At 33.3% G+C, this 19,633-nt stretch overlaps 1 protein-coding gene across 6 annotated transcripts in view; it reads left to right on the top strand.

Annotated features, from left to right (window-relative positions):
* Positions 1-19,633, top strand: part of EPB41L5 (erythrocyte membrane protein band 4.1 like 5) — a 102,925-nt gene that overhangs the window by 21,853 nt on the left and 61,439 nt on the right. For all 6 annotated transcript variants that reach the window (XM_010979172.3, XM_031451259.2, XM_031451260.2 and 3 more), the window contains exons 6-14: positions 748-792; positions 973-1,025; positions 4,100-4,220; positions 4,352-4,439; positions 5,210-5,298; positions 7,919-7,988; positions 12,357-12,526; positions 12,779-12,885; positions 13,980-14,007. In XM_010979172.3, coding sequence (XP_010977474.3) covers positions 748-792; positions 973-1,025; positions 4,100-4,220; positions 4,352-4,439; positions 5,210-5,298; positions 7,919-7,988; positions 12,357-12,526; positions 12,779-12,885; positions 13,980-14,007 — 771 coding nt within the window. The remainder of the gene's footprint in view (positions 1-747; positions 793-972; positions 1,026-4,099; positions 4,221-4,351; positions 4,440-5,209; positions 5,299-7,918; positions 7,989-12,356; positions 12,527-12,778; positions 12,886-13,979; positions 14,008-19,633) is intronic.

Below are 19,633 nucleotides of genomic sequence, written 5' to 3'. Positions count from 1 at the left end.
CTAGGAAGTTCTTTCTTTTAACTGTCATTATCAACTCACAGATTTTAAACAGGACTGATGTGTTTCAATACATTACCATATTATGTTTATTGATATTCAAATGATCTGTCTTTAGCCACTGGGAATTACTTCGAATTGGCTCCTGACTTTACCTATTGAAATGCCATTGATTAATGAAAAATGTTAAATCTTGGCTTTGCTTGAATAGTTTTGAATAACTTTGAATATGTTATAAACACATTTTTATTTTGTCTTGGCTCCTTCGTCTTTATTCACTGACTCAGTTACAAACCTGTGACTCATGAGCACATACTATTTTTATTAAGTAAAAACTTGAGTTGCTGAGTCTCTTTGGAAGGGTTTCCTCTTGAACACTCTGCTAATGAATGAGATTGTAGTTATTATCCATATGTACAGAGCTGTATCCCTTTATGTATAAGGTGGCTGTGTTGTCAGAGTAGGATTAAATCAGTTCACAGAGCTCAATGGCAGGAATTCATTTTAAACCTTTTCTTTTAAGGTGCTATACAGTACTCTGTGGCCTGCTATTCCTTGCTGCTATCATGTGGACATGCTACCATCCTCCTGATGTTTATTGCCTCCTTTTTCATATTCTTTTTTCCTTTACAGACTTTATTATGGGTAAAATTCTATAATTAAGGATATTTCTTGTCCAATTAGACAGCAGGATTATTTTTCACAGCAGATTATTCTATTTGTATAATTTATACCTTTTACTTTTCTTAGGTATTTATTTGTTCTTCAGTTAAAACAAGATATTCTCAGTGGAAAGTGAGTATTAGTTTAAGGTAAACCACATTTTCTTGACTAGTTGAAAAATGATTCTGAAAAATAAGTTTATAGTTATAAATTATGAAAAAGAAATGTCCAACATAAAGCATGTATTTCCATTTATCATAAAACAAAGGCTGTGAAATTGTCTTGTCTAACAAATTTGTGTTTTGGTCTCAGGTTAGAGTGTCCTTTTGAAACAGCAGTTCAGTTGGCCGCTTACAATTTGCAAGGTAAGCAAGTTTTACCTTGACTGTTCAGAGTAACGCATAATTTTTCTATGTGTGTGTTTAAAGGATTTCAAAAGATTCAAAGTGATGTCCAAGAAAAGAAACACCACTGTTGTATAAACTTGTATCAGTATCCAACTCTGACTTTCACTTGTCTTGGAACGTTGCCTTCTTTTTCTTCCCTTTTCGCTTTATTTGCTCCTTTTCCATCTAATAGTGTTTTCAAAGAAAAATTGCAGTCTACTTGATAATTCAATAAATGTTAGGATTGGACCCTCAGCTAATTTTTTTCCTTTAAAAAGAATACAATGAATGGTATATGAGTAAATTGTTGCTTTCTTTAGTCTTATTCTTAAAAATAAGAAATACTTGAAAGAAATATTTAGCATGTATTTAAAAGTTTCTGGTGATTATTTTAAGAATTGAAAAAAAAAGCACTTTCTGGTAAATGAGATGAAAGAAAAACTCGCTTTTTTGTACCTTGTTACACTGATCAAGTACTGTTAAACCTAGATATTTTCTTCTGAAAAATGAACATTTTAGGAAAATTATAATTTCAGTCCTTATTTATAAGATGGAAAGAAATATTCTGATTGGAGTACCTGCATATACTAGAATAAAATTAATATTTAATGATTATTAAGATATTAATAATTCTGTGCTTTTTTTTGGGTGATTCCATATTATCCCCAATCTCTCTAAATCGGTAGTATTTATTTTCCATTGTATGGATAATAATAAGACTTAAGTTTTCATGGTAAGCCTAGTAGTTTGCTTATTTTGTATTTCTCCTATTTTAGAAAGCATATTTTCCTGTTGATAGAGGACTGGTGACTGTGTTAGCGGATAGAGAAACCCCCAAGTTGGAAAGCCCATGAAACCTGTGGGCAAGCCCCTCCACAAATTTGTGGGTCCTTACCTGCTGATTGAGACAGAATTGTCAGTAGAGGCAGAAGGACAAAGTGAAAAAAAAGAGCTGCTTTATTGCTCAGAGAAAGAAGGGGAAAAAAGCAAAAAAAAAAAAAAAAACCCCAAAAACTTCTGCAGAGAGCCTTCAACCAGCTCAAGACAGCTCCAGCCCCCCGTCGAGCCACGAGGTCTTTTATTGGAAAGCTCTGCCATCATCTTCTTTCTCGTGACGCCAGTCTTCTATTACTGACTGGCTCCTTCCTCCCGAGCTCAGCCCTAATTTAAAAACTTTGGCAGGAAAAAAGGGAACAAAGAGATACTGGGGTATGCCCTTGGAATTGATGCCGCAGTTGTGGAACATAAAATGTCTTGTATGGCTTTGTCCTTGGAATCAAGGTGCCAGCTGCGGGATAAGAGAAACAATGTGTTTTTTTGTTTGTTTGTTTTTTGTTTTTAAACTGCCTGGCACTTTCCTTCTCTTGTTAATCAGCCAGGGTCAGTAAGCCTGCCTAATCACATCTCTCAACTGAAGGAAATTTCTGAACTTCAAAAATGTGCCACTAGTGTAAATTGTTATGTCTGCCTCCATCTACTATTGCAGTCTGTCTCCAGATTAAAACATGTTTTCTCATCTGCAGAATGTCAAATAGATACTAGTTTGAAGTGCTATGCCTCCTAGCATTGTAATAATCAGAAGTGTGTAATTGCATGCGTCTTCTTGAAAGCACATTTTTTTACATTTTATTAATTGCTGTGTGGAGTTGTTAATTCTAAAACTCTCAGATCTGCTGAAAAGCTGTACTTTTAAATATTTGTGTTCCACCATTTATTGCTTCATGTATTCTGTCTGTGCCTCATTGTGTAAGTTTCATGACAGCCAAAGTATATGCTTCTTGAAAATAATGATTTTTACACCTTTTTGTGTATTTAACAAAACACTCACTCAGAGTAATGCCACTAAATACTTATTGTTTGATTAATGCATGTGGCTCTATTATCTCTTAATCCTACTTACCACATTTTTTCCCTAAAATAATATCTTTCCTGCTTTTTCCTTGATCCATGGCACCCTTATTTTTATGATTCCTCCAAACTTCATGCTATGTCTTATGCATCTTTTTTGTCCCATGTATAACAGTTTACTGAATCCTACTGATTATTAAGGTCCTTAATAATAAATCTGCTGAAGTATTATTCCTATCTTCAAAAAATGATCTCCTTGCTTCTCATTTATGATTTTCTATCTTAACAGAATAATTTTTATCACTTTTCTCACACTCAAGTTCAGTTTTTCTGTACCATTTTAGTATATATCCTGAACAACATTATGTAGCAAATTTGGTTGTGATCCAGACAGAAGAGCAGTTTCTTTAGCAGTAAAGTGGGTGTGATATTTTCCAAAGTTGTTGTGAAGTTAAATGACAATATATCTGTAATATGTCTAGTGTGTGGAGTAGTTGCTCAGTAAACAGTAAGTTAATATCATTTTTATGATTATCTCAAGGCAGTTCTCATGTATTCTTTTTTCTCCACAGCTGGTTTTTTTTTTATCACAATGAAATATTTTAAAGGAAATATTTTATATTTCTAAAGTATAGAAAATTAGATTCATTTTTTTCCCTCCTTCCCCAAACCCAGTCCAGAAATAACCACAGATGGGTACATAAATGTGCGTTGTCCAGTTCTTTTCCTGCTGCCTTCCTTCACCAAGTACTTTTTAGTAATTTTTCTTTGTTTTATATCTTACAGTGATATTTGATGTCAGGTACTGTGCATATTAGCTTCTTAAAATATGCCAGCTAATTGTTCTTTAAGGATTGCTAAATATTTTTGTTTATTCAGTATAAGATGTGAAGGTATTTCTCTATGGAAGTCTAAAAGAGGTTTTCAAAAGCTAAGCATTATAAGGTATGACTGAATTAAGAGAAAGACTTTTAACTGAAAATACAGTACCAACCACAAATACGTGATTTGTGTGTACAGACAATAAGTCATGAGTCTAAGCTAGATTTATTTTTGGTAGTGGTCTGGGTGTTATGAATGCCTGGTAGTTTAAGAAAGAATCTTTCTAATCTTCTTAGCAATTTTTCCTAATTAGTATTAAAGAAGGATTCAGCAGGAAGTAGACTTATTAACAAAATGTAACTTTGTTAAAATTATGTTTGTAGCTGAACTTGGTGACTATGATCTTGCTGAGCATAGCCCTGAACTTGTATCTGAGTTCAGGTTTGTGCCTATTCAGACTGAAGAGATGGAGCTGGCTATTTTTGAGAAATGGAAGGAATACAGGTACTTGACATTTAATCACACTTTAACATCATAATAGTGGTTTCGTATTTGTTTTCTTCTATCTCTATGCTTGATGTAAAACTCATTTATTATTTCTTACTATCTTAAAAATGATTATTTTTAAATTTCAGAGGTCAGACACCAGCACAAGCTGAAACCAATTATCTGAATAAAGCCAAATGGCTAGAAATGTATGGGGTTGATATGCATATGGTCAAGGTGAGCACTGTGTTGTGATGCTTTTTAAAAAATTGATTCCTTCAAGATTCAAGGTAACTATGGAATTTTTCAGTATGAGGGAGATTATGGAGTTTCCGTGGGCTAAAACTGGGTACTTAAGATGTAAATAAATGGTTATGATGATTGAGTTTAAATACTGAATGATGAGAATCACAGAAAAGTTTATCATAAGAAAGAAGAAAAACAACCAAAATCTCAAAAAAGGCGTGTCTGTGCTTTTAAGTTTTTTTTTTTTAAGTTCTTAAAGCACTTTTTATTCTTTAAATTCCTGTTCATATCACCTTATGTCATGTAAGCTGAGTAGGCTCTGTAAAAATGAACATAATTTTAGAAGTAAAGTTGACAATTTGGAAAAAGTTTCTTGAGAGGACTTTGATAAGCTGTAGTATAATATAGCTTGTGTAGTGATTTAAGCCATTTTTGGTTTAAGAAGCTAAATTTTCCCAGAAAGGCAGTCTTTTTCAAAATTTGTGAATTGAATAGTGACTAGAATATGGGAAGAATCTGGAAAGCTTTGTCATGGCAGTGGAACTACCTGTTTTCAACGAAGTGTTTCAGTGAACTAGATATGCGTGAATTTTTCTGAGAATGTGGTTCTGGTGGTTTTAGTTGTTGAAAACTCCTTATGTATTAGTATTAGCCTGTATATAATTAGAATAATTCAATGTGAAAATAAAATTAAATTGTGTGAAAATGTGAAACCTGTTTCATGCAAGTAAAGCTAACACGTTTTGCTCTCCTTAAATTAGGCTAGAGATGGGAATGATTATAGCTTGGGACTAACCCCAACAGGAGTCCTTGTTTTTGAAGGAGAGACCAAAATTGGCTTATTTTTTTGGTAAGCAGACTTAATGTCAAAGATAATTATTTTTGTATAGTTTTTTGAATGAGTTAAAGCACTTATATGATGTTAATGCATAAAATAGAATGGGTAATCAAATAGTTCTGAAAAGCTTAGAAATGAATTTCAGCTCTCTCCTGTCATACTTGTATTCATCTTTAGTTCTACTCTCCAAGGCAGTGAGGCAGTTTTTAAAACTCCTCTAGTTGTATTTTCCATTATTTTCAAGCTATGTCAGAATACATGCCTTAATAAAAATATTTTATATGTGTATTAAACATTCACATGGCCACTCTCTCCCGTCATGTAGTTATGTCGCTGTTTTTAGTATTTCTTGTTCTGCAGTCTTTTTCCTCCCTACTGCTTATTATGTAAGAGGAAGATATTAGCACTTTTACCCCCACTTTGAAGCTATGCTTCTCTTTCTGTGTCTCAACTTCTATTGTCCATACTTTATATTTACTTTTACATCAAAAATATTACTTGGATTTCATAACTGTAATTGAGTTTTTCAGGTTTTGTCTGGTCATTTCTAAAAGCTGAAAATTAGAAAATAACACTTATACTATTGTGTCTTGGTTTATATTATTAGGTCTTTGTGTAGAGCTTAGTGGTGTACTGGTGTTACATACATGGGCTGAGGATGGCTCTTGTACATTGGTCCCTCTGTTTACTTCTTCACAGCATACCAGGACTGTCAGCTCAAACTCTGCCAGTGCCAACCTCAAATTCTTATACATTCAGTTGCTTTAAATAGAGCCCAGCAAGTTTAGTTTTAGCCATTTAGAACCTGCCTGGTGTGTGTATCTCATTGCAAACTGCACTTCACATTTGTTAGCCATAGAAAAGCAAATCCTGTAGCTGTAAGAGACCCCAAACCACTTCTGCCCTTCAGAGCTCTGTGGCTCAGAGGCTTCTCCTGTGCTGCTGAGTGACATTGCCTAGACACATAAGCCCCCTCACTGATTGTCCTCCCTCCTGGGAGTTCCCTTACTCTTCTCCCCTCCTAGGTGGTGGCCCTGTTGCCACTTTATCTGGAAGGTCTCCTGCTATGAAGGACGTCCCCACTTACGCAACCCTGTGCAAACCTATCAATAAAGCTCGTGCAGTACTGCTATCTCCTGGTCCTGTCTTTATCAGCCGTGAAATCCTTGAACTCAAAACTGGGATTACATTTCCTTTCTGTATAGTTTTTTTTTTTTTTCTCTAGTACTTTTAGCTCTTGTGCACCCCACACATCTTTTTAAGTGACTTGCCTTTGTTTTAAGTTTTTTCACATTTTCAAAGGTTGCATGAAATGATTCTTTTCCAGTTGGAACTGTTTGCTCTTCCAGGCTGCTCTACAACTTTTTTCTTGGGACTTCCTTTCCCTTTTTTCTCAGGAATCTGTGTCTTCTTTCCATATTTTCCTCTTTCTTTGCTTTGTTTTTTCTGTTTTATACCTTCAAGTAACTGCCTAAGAAAAGGGTGAATGAGGTAAATTATTTGAATCCTTGAATGCCTTAAAATGGTTTATTCTTCTCTTACGCTTTCTTGATAATTGGGCTGAGAGTGGAATTTTAAGTTGAAAATTATTTTCCCTTAAAAAGTTGAAGATCGTATTTCATTTATTTTTGCATCCAAAGGTCCCTCCTAGAGACTCTCTGGGAGACCCGAGTGTAACACCTTTATAATTGTCCCTTGATGGGTGAGAAAGCTGGGCTGTGTATTTACCCAGCCCTTTAGTGTTAATTCTCTGACACTTCCAGCTTGTCCACTGGGCACATGGAACATCCTTCATGGCCAAAGAATGTCCTAGGTAGAAAGATAAAGCATCTTTTGTACTGCCTTACAAGAATCAGTTGAATTAATACATGTAAAACACTTAGAGTATGTGACACTTAGTAGGCATTATGTATTTGTTACACTTAAGTGCTACATTCTTCCCTCGTATCACACTTATTTATTTACTTATTTAGTACAGCTCTCATAAACAAGTTATATTTTATAATTGTATTTTAGGTAAGATATATTTAAAAATTAGAGTGAGAATCATGTTTTGACATTCACAGTTCATAGAAGTACAGAGTTAAATTTGGTAAATTGCTTAGGATTTTCGTACTGGTGGGAGATGGAGTTGGAAAGTGGGCCATAAAGTGAGGTTTAAAAACATTTTTTTTAATTAAACATATCTTTAACCAAAATTGCTATAGAAAATAGAGTTGAAGATCAATAATTTGGTTTTTTAATCCCTTTTAAAAAGCTTTAGTTTTTCCTTTATCCAATTCCTGTACTGCTGCTTTAATATAGGCTTAGAGAATCTCTTACACCATAGTAAGGGGCCTATGAAATACATGTGTATGTATTTCTTCATTTTCTTTTTTCCTTAACATTTTTGGTGTCTTACACATGAACAGCTTAAATTTTTTCAGAGGGATTGCTTTTGAAATTTTTTCTATTATCTGAACTATTTTTTAGATTGGGAGCTTTTTCACTGGACAGTACAGGTTATGTTTATCCTCTTAACCAGTTTTCAATTCAGAAGTTAGATAATTAATGTGCTTGAAGTAACAACAAATTTTTTTCAGTTTAGAGTACATGTATTTGAAATCTGGCTGTTATTCTCATATTGTTATAGGCCCAAGATAACCAGATTGGATTTTAAGAAGAACAAATTAACTCTGGTGGTTGTAGAAGATGATGACCAGGTAGGAATTATATTGTATTACATATTTAACAAGAACTGTGCTAAGTGGTAACTTAAGTATCTGAAAGGGGAAATGCACTTCATTTTATAGAGCCGTGAGATAGAAATATAGTATAACTAATAATTTAATTAAATAATTTCCTACTTTAGGTCACACAGTCCTGAAACTATAGTTTTTTACCTTTAAGATTAAAGATTAAATAAAAGACTATTCTTGTTTCTTTGTTGATAATACATCTTAAGTGTATAAAAATTACATTTATAAATGGCTTTGTCCCTTTAGTACTTGATTAAAAGATTAATCAATAAGAGCTACCTAATAATATTCTTTAATAAAGCCTTTTATACTAAGGATTACCCTTTTTTTGGTTAAATTTAGTTCCTGATTGATACTCATACAACATGGATGCATCTCAAATGAATTATGCTTAGTGGAAGAAGCCCAACTCAAAAGATTGTGACTGCCATTTGTATGACAACCTGGGAAAGGCAAATCCATAGGAATAGAGAATAGCTCACTAATTGTTTCAGATTAGGGGAGTGAGGCGCCTTGACTGCAAAGAAACAGTACAGAGAATTTTGGGGGAATTAGAGAACTATTCTGTGTCCTGATTTTAGTGGCGATTGTGTGATTCTGTGCATTTTCAAAACCGACAAAATTGTGAGTAAATAAAAATAAAGTAATTTTACTGCATGCGAAGTAATGCATTTAAAATGTACATGGATATACATAAAAGCAAGTAGGCACATGTTAAAAAGATTTGTATACACAATGAGGTGTGAGTAGGGCTACTTGGCAGAACCTAAAAGAAGATTCTGAAAATTAGAGGAAACAGCTGTAAGTTTTTTGAAAATTGTAAGTTTTATTACTGTTCCATGCAAAGGATTGCTCTATCACACAGCTTAGAAGAAAATCAGAGACAATAATAGAGCATTTTAAAAAGAAATCTCTTCATGGCACAGATGATCATTATACTGTCAACAAATAAGTTGAAAATGATTCAGAAGAGGCAGATTTCACATCTAAAAACGATCTATTTTACAAGTATTTTCCTTTTTATGTAAGCACAGATGTGATTAAATGTTACTTGTATCTAAATCTAAAAGAATCATTCAAGAAGAATAAAATATAATTTTATGTGATAAGGAAATATGGTCATAATTTAATTGATGATTCTTTTCTTTCTGGGCCATAAAATAATTGTGCATCTTATAGTTGATGGCATTTTAGATTTGATTTAATATAGTATTCGCTTCTTGGTTATCTTTTTGAAGGGTATTTTACACACTTATACAGGCAAATGTGTATATCAGTTCTTTTTTATACACAGGACTCCATGCTTATACACTGTTCTCTTATCCTTTTTTAAACTTCACATTGTAACTTGGAATGTTTACTATATTGGTTCTTAAAAATGTTCTTCATTCTTATAAAAGCAAACTAAATTGCATAGTATTTATGGTGTACCTGAATTTATTTGATCAATTCTCAATGAATTGACATTTATTCACTATATATAATTAATTTGTAATTGGCAAGTATCTGTGCGATAATTTCCTAGAGATGGATTTGCGAAGTCAAATGGTTATGTTCACTTGTCCTGAATATAGAGAGAGCCTATCGAGTTGCATAATTTTCAGTGTACAGGGCTGTTTCCTTAGAGGAAATTAATCACATTTTCACCTGAAAGGTGAAAAATGGAATTTCATTGTAGGTTTAATTTTTGTTATTATGAGTGACACTGCATATCTTTTCATACGTTTGAGTTACTTGATTTCCTTTTCTCCAGACTTTCTGCTCCTATCCTTTGACCATTTTTCTTCAGGATTATTGGTTTTTTTCTTACAAGTTTTATCTTTTGTCATGGACGTTATACATATTTTATGTAATTGTTGTTTGTCTTTTAACATTGCTTACTGTGGTTTTGCCATGCACTTTAAGAAATTTTAAATAGGGAAATTTATCAGTCTTTTATGGCTTCTGGGTTTTGTGTCAGAAAGCTTTTCCCCTTTTTGAGGTTATACACTTTCCCATGACTTTCTATGTGTAGTTGTTGCTAAATATCATTGAAGTATAGCTTACATTCAGATAAGTGTGAAAATAAATGTACAACTTGTTGAATTTTCTCATACACTGGTATGATCAGCCCTGGGCCGAGGAAATAGGATACTACCAGAATTATGGAATTTCTCTTGTGCTCCCCACCAAGTACAGTTTCCCATGGGTAACCTCTCTCCTGACTTTAACACCATAGTTTAGTTTTTGCCTATATTTTGAACTTTATATAATGAAACTTGACTGAATGTTCTCTTTGTGTTTTGCTTCTTTATTTTAGCATTTTATTTGTGAGCTTTCTGCCCTGTTGTAGCAAGTAGTTGTAGTTGGCCCATTCTTAGTATCATATAATATTCAGTATTATGAATAGACTGGTTATTTATCCATCCTGCTGTTGATAGACATCTGAGTTATTTTTAGTTTTCGGCTGTTAAGAAGAGTGCTGCCACGAGCACTGGGATATGCATGTGTTTGGCTTTTGTGGATACTGCGAAACCGTTTTCCAAAGTGTTTATACAAGTTTGCTCTCCCACCCGCAATGTGTGAGAGTTCTGTTCTTCTGCTTGTGTTTGGTATTCTCTTTTTTATTTTAGCTGTTTTGATAGTGGAATCTTTTGGGGGTTTTAGTTTGCATTCCTCTGATGACTAGTTCAGTTTTGCACTTACTTATACATTTATCAGATGTTTGGATATTCTTTTTTATGAAGAACTTGTTAAGATCTGTTTATTTTTCTGTTAGGTCATGTGCTTTTTTCCTCATAGGAGAAGTTCTCTGTATATTTTGGATATCAGTTCTTTGTCAGATACGTATGTTGCTACTACCTTGTGATCCCTGGTTTACCTTTTGACTCCTTTTAATTGTATCCTTTGGATAAATAGAGGGTTTCAATTTTAATGGAATAATTTAAATAGGAGGTTTCAATTTTAAAAACAGAGGGTTTCAATTTTAATAGAAAAATTATACAATATTTCATTTGTGACCAGTAAATTTTGTGTCTTAAAATGTAGGGATCTTTGCCTGTATTAAGGACATTAAGAAACTACATATAAAGTTTATGAAGTATTTTTAAATGATAAAGTCATTTAAATTACAAAATATATTCAAAATATACTGGAAAGTGCCACAAATTATAAAACATATCCATTTCACTCATCTCGATATAACATTTTTTGCATTCTTGCTTCAGATCTCTTCTAGAAATACATAAATTAATAAGAGTATATTTGATACAGCTAAGGTCTAAGCCCCAGCTTGTCCCTTTCTTCCTCATTCTTGGAGGATATCATTCTCATATTTTCTAGTGTTTTGTAAATATAACCATATCATGACACATGGTAGAGTGTTTAAAAATTTACATATGTATGTATATTATATATAATATATATAAAATATATCTGAGGGCTTTTTCTGCAGCTTGCTTATTTTACCTAAACAGATGTAGATCTAGTTCATTCATTTTGACATATAGATAATATTCTGTAATATGAATAAGTAGTAATGCAGTAGTTCATCTTTTATTCATTTATCTCTGTATAGTTTTCAAATAGATCATTATTTACTTGATTGTCTTGTTTTGGACATTCAGGGTTTTGTACCAATTTTTACTATTATAAATGAGACTGTGAAGAAAATCTTTGGGTATAAATTTTGGCGTTTAGAAAATCTTTTTCTCTAGAGACACAATATAGCTTAGTTGTTAACAAATAGAGCTCTGGAGAATGAATGGTTAGGTTTAAATTCTGGTCTCCTCTCTTACTAGCTTTGTGACATTGGGCTTAACTTCATGAGCCTCAGGTTTTCTAATCTATGAAATGGGGATAATGATAATGTCTACTCATTAAAGCAATTCTTGTGAAATTCTTAGAAAAGTGTCTGTGAATGTTAACTAGTATAATTAGCTTCCTGCAAGTATTTAACTAGTAATTAAGTAGCATAATTAGATGACAAAGAATGTGGCCATTTTTAAGGCTGTTACATATATATAGTGAGACCTTATATGATCCTTTAAATTATAATTAAATATTTATTGATAAATATGGCAGATAAAGGCTCATTTTTTGTATCTGAGAAATGATATCAGTGAAAGTAGAACACTTAGGAATAATTTTATATTGGCTGAGAAAATGGACAGCTTGATTTTAATTTGCCTTTTTTTGGAGATAGCTATAAATAATGTTGGAGTTTCAGGAAACAAACTAGATGCTTTATTATTTGATTCTTGGTATTGCTGTGGTTGTATTTGTAGCTGAGTAGCAGGGGACAGGACTGTTTGAGTTACTAATTACCTCTCTTAACATCCATTTCTTCTTCAGGGCAAAGAGCAAGAACATACATTTGTCTTTAGACTGGATCATCCAAAAGCATGCAAACATTTATGGAAATGTGCTGTGGAGCACCATGCCTTCTTCCGCCTCCGAGCCCCTGTCCAAAAGAATTCTCACCGATCGGGATTTATTCGATTAGGATCACGATTTAGATACAGGTTAATGTTTATAGCTGCTTGTGACTTCTTTCATTATTTCATAGAGGCCAGAAAATTACCCCAACTCCTTGGGGTAATTTTACAATTGTATAACTGAGGCATAGAGAGATGAAGTGGTTTGCCACTGTTTTCCAGGTTCAGAATGGTTCTTTTAGGGAGAACCTCAGTGTAGAGTTTCTCTCACTTATGTGTATCTGATTACTGTAGACTTCAAGTTCTCTTACTCTCAGTCATATGCCTCATGTATTTTAGTGGGAAAACTGAGTATCAGACCACAAAAACCAACAAAGCAAGACGATCAGCGTCCTTTGAGAGAAGGCCCAGCAAACGATACTCTCGACGAACTCTACAAATGAAAGGTGAAATACAACCCTGTTTCTAAGGACTGTTCTTCTTGAAAGTTCATCCTGTGCTGGTATTGTTTCCTTGAGAGGAGGTTGTCTCAGTCTTAAGTCTATTCCAGTCAACTAAAGTGCTCTTCTTTATTGCATTGGGTTCTAGCATAATCAATTTAATAAAACACAGGAGGAAAAACTGCTTATATTGTAGCTGAGATTAAACTTTATACTAATTGCAAGTCAGACACTGTGCTGAGTTTGTATTCAGTTTTTGTTTTTACTGTTTTTTAATTCTCTAGAACAATATTTTCCCTCTCTTTTTGACTTCCAGGTCTCATTCATGATAGTCTCTTAAATCCCCTTAGGTTTTAAAAAAAAAACACACATGGGTATATGATGAATACATTTTAAGTAAACGTTATTTTGTATTATAATAATATTAAAGATTCTGTTAAGTATAATTTTTAAATTTAATCATCAGTGTACATCATACCTAGACATTCCCAAATTCATAACTGTTACGTGCTGTTTAAGTTACTTGTGTAATAAAAAGAATGGTTTACTTTGATGAATAAACCAAAACTAGTGTTTGGTTTCACGAATCTGAGTTTACATTAAAATACGATTGAATTTTAAGTTTGTCCAATGTCAGAGTCATCACCAGTTATCCAAGAGCAACTGCTGTGACCTGATGTTTGGCAGTATCAATTTTTAGAAAAACTGATTTATAGCCATAATTTTTGACGTGCCTATAAATTAATAATATATAGCTATAAGTGAAACCACTTCAATTTGTTTAAAACCCTAAGTTACCTCTTAGACTCCACTGATGATGTTTCATTGTCACTGAGCTCACTTTAGAAGCTTGCAGGTGGTTCTGTTTCCAAAAAAAAGTGTATACTTATTTTATTGCTTTATTTAAAAATGGAAATAATTGTCATTATTCACTTTAATGATGTGAACGCTAGAACCCTTGTGAAATGAAGATTTTTAAATCTGTAGTTGGGAAACAGCTTACAAAGCAATTAATCAAGATTTACTTGTGAATAGTAAAGGTGTTTACCATGTAGGAGGAAACTAATGGGATTTTTTTTTTTTTTTTTTTTTTTTGTCAGCAAGTACAGCAAAACCTGAAGAACTCAGGTGGGTAATGTCTTACAACTTAGGAATTAATAATAGAATGTTTTAACATTTATGTAGTTCCTGTCATTAAACAGATATTTGTTGAAGATCTGTCAAAGATTTATTAACTTGTCCCTGAGCATTGTGGATATAGCAGGGAACAGATAAACACATAGTGCCAGATAAAACTGACACAAAGAAAACTAAAGCAGTTTTAAAGAAAAAGAGTAGAGTTGGCTAGATGTGCTATTCCTAATGAGAATGACGTACATTTGTTATTGACATGTGAATGAGGATATAAAGATGAATAAATTATGGTTCTTGCACACAAGGAGGTCAAAGAACAAAGATTGTTTTGTAGGTAAGCAATTCATTTTATTCCTGGGATAAATCCTGCTTGGTCATGGTGTATAATCTTTCTTTATATTATACGTTGCTGGATTTGGTTCACTAGTTTTGTAGATTTGAGTGTCTGTATTCAGCAAAGATACGGTCTGTGGTGTTCTTGTAATGTCTCCATCTGGTTTTGATATCAGGGTATTATTGGCTTCACAGAATGAGTTGGAAAATGCTTCCTTCTCTTCTGTTTTTTGAGGAGAGTTTGTAAAGAAAACTTCACACAAAGAAAGATGGCAAGAAGACTTTAATGGTGAATTCTACCATTTATTTAGTCATCTTGCCATCATTCTTTATGTGAAGTTTTTAAGTTTCCAGTTCAGTTTCTTGTTATTAGTCTATTCATAGTTCATTTTTCATCTTGAGGCAGTTTGGGAGTTTGTGTCTTTCTAGAATTTGTTCATTTATCTGAGTTATCTAATCTGTGGTACACAGTTGTTCATATTACTCTTTTTTCATTTTTATTTCTGTAAGCTTTGTGGTGATGTCCCTCATTCATTTCTGATTTTAGTAATTTGAGTTTCTTTTTCCCTCGGTCAGTCTGCAAAGGTTTGTCAGTTTTGTTGACCTTTTCACAGAACCAGCTTTTGGTTTCATCAGTTTTCTCTGTTCCTCTATTTCTTATTTCATTAATTTTCACTCTGGTATGTTATTTCATTCCTTCTGTTTGCTCTAGGTTTAGTTTTCTCTTCTTTTTCTAGTGTCTTTTAGGTGGAAGATTAGATTATTGGGATTTGAGATCTTTTGTCTTTTTTACTATAACATTTATTTCTTTTTAAATATTACATTTATACCTTATAAATGTCTCTCTAACTAAGCACTGCTTTAATCACATTTCATAAGTTTTATCTTGTACTTTCACTTTTATTCATCCCAAATTACTTTCTGGTTGCTCTTAGGATTTCTTCTTTCACCCTTTGGCTACTTGGGAGTGTGTTGCTTATTTCTTGTATCTTAAATTTTCCCTTCTCTCTCTCTTTTTTTTGGTAATTTTATTCCATGGTGATTGGAGAACATACTTCACGTGACTTTGATCCTTTCACATTTATTGAGACCTGTATTATGGCCTAGCATGTGATTTGTCTTGGAAAATGTTCTGTGTGCACTTGAATGTATATCCTCCTGCTAAGTGTAATGTGCTATGGATGTCTGTTAGGTCTGCTTGGTTTATACTGTTGTTCACTTCTGTTTCATCACTGATCTTGGCCTGTTCTATTTATTATTAAGTATGGAGTCTTAAAGGCTCCAGCTATTATTGTTCAGTTGTCTGTTTCTCCCTTCAGTTCTTTGTGCTTCATGTATTTTGGGCTTTTTGTGAAGCATGTATATGTTTATAATTATTCTTTTATTAAAAAAAAAGTTTCTTTTTTGTCTTATAGTCTATTTGGTCTGATGTAAGTGTTGTGAGTCCAGTTCTCTTCTGGTTGCTTTAGCATGGTTCATTTTTTCATCATATTTGGGAATTTTTCACTCATTATTTTTCAGGGTTTTTTTTTTTTTTTTTTTTTTTGCTACTCCTCTCTCTCCCTCTCCTTTTGGGACTCCCATTACACATATGTTGCTATACTTGATGGTACCCACAGGTCTCCGAGTCTGTGTTCATTTTTCCTCATCCTTTTTCTCTTTGTTCCTCAGACTAGATAATCTCATTTGACCTATCTTCAAATCACTGATTCTTTTGCCTGCTAAAATCTGCTTTTATGTTCCTCTAGTGAAGTTTTCATTTTAGTTATGGTACATTTCAACTCCAGAATTTCTTTCTTTCCTTTATTTTTTCCAGTAATTTCTGTGTTTATTGATATTCTTTACTTGTGGACATGGTGTTTGCATACTTTACTTTATTTCTTTACATTTGGTTTCTTTAGTTCTGGAGCATATTTAAAATAGCTGATTTAAATTCTGGCTTGCTAGAAGAGAGTTCCACCTTCTTGGCCACACTCACCTGGAGTACACCTTCCACCACACTGAACTTGGGAGAATGGGGAAAGGGAGTAAATTGTGCCTCAAATGTCAGACTCATCTCTAAGATATAGTAGATTTTCTTGAATAAATGTTTCTCCACTTGATGTATGGCTTTTAATGATTTTTTAAAAAATAATTTGACCAGCTAAATATTTGTTTTGCTGGGGAGAGGGTCTGCTATTGTCCTCAAGCCACCATTCTAGAATCAGTTAATTTTAATAGTGTATATATTACAATGTATAGTTTCATATAATGCTTCTCAACCACTGGTATGTATCAAAGTCTCCGGGAATGCCTGTTAAACTGTTAGATTCAGGACATACCCACAAATCTATTTTTTTTTTAATTTGTTTATACTCCTATGTGGTGGATGTATAACTATAGCTCATCAAAAGGAGAAGTTGTTTGTTTTGGGTTACTGAGTATGGTCAGCCTTACCTTGAGATATCCCATTCAGTTTTTTTTTTTTTTTTTTCCCAACTTAGGAAACCATTAAAGCCAGGCTGCGATAAGTGATTCATCACAAAAGCACTCTGCTTTTTAAGTAAGGATTCCCCTGAATTCCCTTTAACTGTCAGTAAGCTGTTAAAGATAAATAAATGGATAGAGTAGGGAGGAAGTCTGAGGGAGTCTTTCCATTGTGAATTTTTAACTAGGTAAAAAACAAAATTTTCTTCCTTTTCTGAGCTATACATTTTAATTTTCCTTAGAGTTATTTTTAAGCTATGCTTTTAAGAAAAATGGTGGAGAAATGTTAGAGGTGTTCTTTATATTTAAAGTATTTTATTCGGTTTTGTTTGCTTATTTGTTTAATGGATCATGTCCTGCTTTCCTGAAAAGGAGGCTGGGACAGAATATTAGAGCTTTAAGTGAAGAAGATTACCTGGTAAAATTAGCAGAAATGTAAACAAAGCATTCATGCAATGATATGTAATTGAAAAATCAAGGCTTTTATTTGCAGAAGTTTGTCCTTCTTTAAAATGTTCTGAAATACACATTTCTGACCAAAAAGTATGATTATATAGTTTCTTTCCTAGAATTAAGATTAATATTAATTCAATGTAAATAACTAAATGTTACTGTATCTTCTCAAGTGATGTTTTTGGCTATGGAAAATGCAGCAAAAATGGGATATTTAAGCAGTGATACTTTATTATTTTTTAATTAGAATAAATTTTTAGGAATGCAACCCAGCTTTCCTGCAGGTTATTGAGCACTACTCGTAACAGTGCTTGAGAGATCCTGAGCTTGGACTGGCGTTAATGCCCTTTCATTCTTGCCCTTACAGTTTTGTTTGCGTGGTCAGTTTTACTCCAGTGAACCATGGAAAACAGTACTGTTTGAAAAAGCACAACTCTTTGTCCTAAAAAGCTTCTTGACCTTATACTGTGCTTACTTGAATAACAGGTTTTTAAATTGGCTGATGTTAGTTTTCCTTGTACTATTCTCTTTCTAACTACTCCCTTGTGAGTCTTGACTAACATAGAGTATCTTAAGAGGTGACATTTGAAAGGCTGGTTCACATTTCATTTATTAGTACTTTTTGCACAGGCTTAGCAGATAGAGTCTTGAAGACAGAAGAGAGGACAAGAAGAAATGGTGGAGGAAAGATGAATAGAGAGGGTATAAGAGCAAAATTAGTCAGTTATTGCAGGTAGTCCTTTGAAAGGGTAGCTTAGATTGGGTCAGTAATGAGAAGCGTTTGCTCTTTTCATATTAGTGGAGGTGAAAGAAAATGTATAACTATAACAAAGTAGTGCTTTCAATATTTCAAATTGTTTCAAAACAAGGAACTGGAATCCAGTTAACATCACTTAGTATAAGCACTTTTTTCTCATGTTATTATTCATCTTTTACTTATCACCTACTGGAATCATTCCCAGTTAAAGGGAAAGCTTCTGAGAGTAACCCAGGGGACCATAAAGTAGTGAGTCTAATTTCTGTCCCAGACGGGTTGGATGAGATGTCATTAATGTTGGGAACAATGAGTTATTTAATATAGCATAGTATATTCTAGGAACATCATGGTCAGTACAAAGAAATTGTGCCTGACAGGTACATTCTTTACACTGGCTTTGGCAACAGATGTACACTACACATTTTTTTAAGATTTTTTTTTGTTGATTAGTTGTATTTGTCACTGTCCTTTGTGCTTTGCTAACATTTATAAAATCCTCCTAACAGTCCCATGCAAATAAGGAAACTGAGGTTCAGAGAGCAGAGCTAGGGGCACAGTTTGGATTTGAACCCAGACAATGGCAGTGACGGTTCTGGTGACTTAACTTGTAACAGAGATGTAGTTAATAAGAAACAGGGTATGAAATGGGTCTACTCCTCATCACCCAATTTTTTAGCAAGGCCTCTTCATTCATGAGTTCTTTCTTATTGGTTGTCTTTCATTATCAGATCAACATCATTTGTTTTGTTCTCATTTCTCTAAGAAAGGCTCCTGTATCCGGTATTCAGAGTTTGTTTTGTGTTTTGAGAAGCTTTGTCCTTTGTTGTTGTTGTTGTTGTTGTTGTTGTTTTACTAGAATGGCATCTTGGCAGGTGTAATGTTCTTTGAGTATTCCTATGGAGAAGTCTGTGCTAACCTGATGCTGGCAGTGATTTGCTTTTAAGTCTCCTTAGGGTACCTGAAGTATTCTTTCCTTATCCTTGAAGGTCAGTAATAAAACAATGAAAATTGAATGCATTTAATTCTGTATCTCATTTCCCTGGAACAGTGTTCTCCTTAAATCCGTAGATTATTTTCTCACTTTGAAAGAATTTTTTTTTTATAACATTGAATGTATTTTCAGTTATCTTAGTTAAATTCTTTACTTTAGGATACTAGCTATGCTCATAAGCATAGAAGGTCTGAAGTCAGTAAACTATTTTTTTTTTTTTACCTTACTCTTTTGTGGTAGTATCTCATCTTTGAGTTCTTATCTCATTGAATATTTGTTCTTTTTTTTAGCTGTTCTGAGGTTTCTGTTTATTTTGTATTATACGTTGATTTTTTTAAAGTGCTTTCTTTTTTTTTGTCGGGGAAGGTAGGAGGGGAATGAGCGCAGCCTAAACTGAAAATTTAAAAACATGTATACCTCATTTGGAGAAGGGTATACAGAGAAGTTTCTGACTTTGAGTTTATACTAAAACCTTTCAAGTTATAAAATGCTGAGCTATTGCTGACACCAGAAAATCTTGAGTGGGTAGGAATATACAAAAGAAGTGACAGGTAAGTTTATGTGGATATTTGTGCTTGATGCCTTGTATTTAATGAATCATTTGTGCTGCTGTCTTTATT

The sequence above is a fragment of the Camelus dromedarius genome, chromosome 4 (assembly GCF_036321535.1).
Source record: "Camelus dromedarius isolate mCamDro1 chromosome 4, mCamDro1.pat, whole genome shotgun sequence".
NCBI classification, from domain to species: Eukaryota; Metazoa; Chordata; class Mammalia; order Artiodactyla; family Camelidae; genus Camelus; species Camelus dromedarius.
This window is presented reverse-complemented; position numbering and strand designations above follow the sequence as displayed.